Source organism: Erigeron canadensis, chromosome 8 (genome assembly GCF_010389155.1).
Source record: "Erigeron canadensis isolate Cc75 chromosome 8, C_canadensis_v1, whole genome shotgun sequence".
In the NCBI taxonomy this organism is placed as follows: domain Eukaryota; kingdom Viridiplantae; phylum Streptophyta; class Magnoliopsida; order Asterales; family Asteraceae; genus Erigeron; species Erigeron canadensis.
The window spans coordinates 35,408,441-35,411,929 of NC_057768.1; the positions used below are offsets into that span (position 1 = coordinate 35,408,441).

Consider the following 3,489-nt stretch of genomic DNA (forward strand, 5'->3'; position numbering starts at 1 on the left):
TGACTTTAAAAGTCAAATTGCATATATATGCAGGATACAATGTTAGATTGACTTTAAAAGTCAAGAAGAAACATAAACAACCATAACCTGTTTCATTGCAATATCCAAAATCATGCTTTTAAAAGCATTACACATGCATATAGTTCAGAATCATGAATAATAGAAAGTGCATAACCATGTTCTAGTACTAAAATACACATATTGTTCACTTGGAAACATAAACAAGCATAGATAATAGAAACTGCATAAACACAAAAGATTTTGAGTTGGCAATATTCCACTTCACTTGGCTGCCTTCTCTGAAACTTGTGAAACTTTGTTCCCTGAGAAAATTTTTGTGACCATGTACCTCTTTCCTTGTGGGCTAACAACTAGTCTTGGACCCTTAACTGATTCAGTCTTGTTCCTCCTTGGTGGACTGCCAGGCTGGCTTGAATGTGTAGGTTCAGTTGTTTGACTCATATGAATTGAATGTGTAGGTTCAGTTGGTTGACTTTGGTGGCTTGCTTGATTTGTTTGATGTGGCTCACTAGCTTGACTAGGTTTTCCCCTAGTCAAAAACAAAAATACAGGATTAAACATTGCATAAGTTGTACATTATTAACAAAAAAATACAGAGTTATCACATTTTTTTGCCCTACCTTGGTTGACTTGGTTGAGTTGTTTGATGTGACTCTGTTGGTTGACTTGGTTGAGTTCTTGGCCTTTAGGAAACAAAAATACAGAATTATAAAAGATTGGCCTTAACAATATTAATAAAACAGATGCAGAATTGTGAAATTGCATACCTTTGTTGACTTGCATTCTCTGATTGCCCTTTGCAATTCCTGGCATTATGACCCTTTTGTTTGCATTTTCCACAAGTAATGCTTCTTCCTGCCTTGGAAAACTTACAACCCTTGACAATTGGTTGGTTATTTTCAAATGCTCTTCTATTTCTCTTCTTCTTTGGCCTCCCAACTTGAGTGTGGTGGTAAGGAGGCAATATTTGGATTGTGGAGTCACTAACAGGCCAGTAAGTAGCACCAACAATGGGTTCAATCTTGTTTGAATAAACTTGGTTCCAAGTCTGAAGAGTGTATGCAGTGTGTACCCAGTCCTCAGGTATTCCTACTTCAAACCCATACTTGTGCATGTTGTTCATGGTTGTCACTGCATGCTTACAAGGTATGCCTGTCAATTCCCACTTCCTACAAGAACATGTTCTTTCCCCCATATGGACCACACACTAATCATTCCATGGGCCAGACACTTGATACTTATTTGTGCCATTGAAGATGACTGTGTACTTTTCAGCTGCTTCCTTATTTACCTCAAGAATTTGGGTTGTAGTTGGGGTAAGTGGACCCTTACAAACATCTATGACTCCTTGAACCACACATATCCTTTTCATTAAATATTCCCTTACAAACTCCAAACAACTTATTATAGGTTTCTCTCTACCTTTGACCAGCCTACTATTGAATGACTCACATATGTTGTTCAAAAGTATATCACATTTTGCTCTTCCTGTGTATATAAAATGCATATAAGATAGAGTAAACCCTAATTAAATTAAAATGCATGAAAATGTGCATATAAAGTATCATTAAGTTACTTTGACCTCTAAATAAGTTAAAATGCATGAAAATGTGCATATAAAGTATCAATAAGTTACTTTGACCACTAATTAAGGTAAAATGCATACCTGAAAAGTGAGCTCTTGACCATGAGGATGCTAGAATGGCTCTTAACCAGTCATAAACCCCTGAATCTTGCTGCCTAATTTCCTCCATTGCCCTCTCAAATTCCACAACTGTTGTCCTAGTTGCTGTAAACCAGAGATGATCCCTAAAGCCACATCCCCTAAACCTAGTCTTCAAATTCTCATGGATATGCTTCAAACAGAATCTGTGTTCAGCACTAGGGAACAAGTTGTTGATAGCTTGCCGGATCCCCTTTAACAACAACCAATATTTGATTAAATAACAATTAAATAACAATTAAATAATTAATTAAATAATAATTAAATAACAATTAAATAATTAATTAAATTGCAAAAAATATAACCAATGTACCTTCTGTCTATCAGAAATGAAGGTGAAATTGGCATTGTTTGGCAATTCTAGATCATCTCCAAGACATTCCAAGAACCATTCCCATGAATTTCTGCATTCACTTTCAACAAGTGCATATGCCACAGGGTAGATCCCATTGTTTCCATCCACACTAACTGCAGTCAAAAGCTGACCAGGATATGGACCTTTCATGAATGCCCCATCTAAACCAATTATTTCCCTCCCTAATTCCTTAAATCCTTTTTTTAATGACCCCAAACAAACATAAATCCTCTGAAACACTCTAGTTGTAGTAGCAGGATTCACAAATTGGTATGCAAATGCTAATTTCACTGTTGTGTTTGGATTCTTTTGCTTCAATTCCATTATGTAATCCCTCAACAAACCATACTGCTCATGAAAATCACCCCTTAACTTATTCACTGCCTTTTCTTTAGCTCTGTATGCTGACATCCTGCTAATGGTAATTTGAAATCTCTGTTCTAAAAGTGCTTCACCAGAAATTTCTGGATTTAGTCTCACTATGTCACTCACAAGCTCTGATAAAAAGGTAGAATTGGCTTGTGGGAGGTCTCTGGTTCTTAGGCAATTGTGCTCCTCATTCATTGTTCTAACCACCCACTTGGTATCTTTATCTGGTTTGGAGACAAGTAGGGTCCATGGGCATGTGAGTTTTTTTCCTTTTTTGTCCTTAATTTTATCACCTTCGTAGACCCTTTGACCCCCTCTTTTGATTGGACCCCCTCTTCTGATTGGACCCCCTGTTCTGTTGACCCCTTGCCACTAGGCTCTTCTGTTTTCTTATTTAACCCTTTGACACCCTCTTCTGTTGACTCATTTACCCCCTTCCTTTTCACTTGTAATTTCCTAACCCTATTTACCAATGCAGGAATATGACCATGACACCTAGCTCTAAACCTCTCTTTGTCATTCTTAACTATCTTTATATCCCTTTTAGTCTCAACTATATGATTTTTCAACAAGGTTTTGATTTCCTTTCTATCTTTAAAAGACTACCCAAGATAAAAAGGAGGTTTGATATATCTCTCACCTATTGAATTATACTCTAGCTTCAAGTTTCTAATTTTCTGCTTCCTTATAACCTCATCTTCACCAGAACCCACACCACTATCATACTCATCAAAATCTATACCTAGAACTTCATCACCCACATGTAGCTCACCAACAGCAGACTCTACTCCTTTCCCAACCCAATTCACATCATACCTTGCAAATTTTCCCTTGAAGTGAGACATATCAACTTGTACATCATGCACCTTGTCACCCAGCTCTACATCAAACAACTCTTCTGTTGTTGGCTCCTTTGTTTCAATAGGTTTAACTTTAGCCTTAGCTTTAGCTTTACCCTTACCTTTACTGCCATTACCCTCTAATTCATCATCATTACCCTCTAAATCATCTGGTCTAGTAC

General features: G+C 37.0%; 1 protein-coding gene across 1 annotated transcript; it reads right to left on the reverse strand.

The window, feature by feature from the left end:
- Window positions 1-1,228: 1,228 nt before the first annotated feature.
- On the reverse strand, window positions 1,229-2,663 carry LOC122610712. The gene is made up of 3 exons (XM_043783679.1): window positions 2,058-2,663; window positions 1,688-1,937; window positions 1,229-1,509 (listed from the first exon to the last, which is right to left on the reverse strand). Exons 1-3 carry the CDS (start codon window positions 2,661-2,663, stop codon window positions 1,229-1,231), a joined length of 1,137 nt encoding a protein of 378 aa, XP_043639614.1.
- Window positions 2,664-3,489: the final 826 nt, after the last annotated feature.

Bases quoted from the DNA above. Each gene is read 5' to 3' on its own strand.
- LOC122610712 (XM_043783679.1), bottom strand. From the start codon at position 2,663: ATGAATGAGGAGCACAATTGCCTAAGAACCAGAGACCTCCCACAAGCC. The intron at 1,938-2,057 runs GTACATTGGTTA...TTGTTGTTAAAG, and splicing joins TCATTTCTGATAGACAGAAG to GGGATCCGGCAAGCTATCAA. The intron at 1,510-1,687 runs GTATGCATTTTA...TTATATACACAG, and splicing joins GTCAAGAGCTCACTTTTCAG to GAAGAGCAAAATGTGATATA.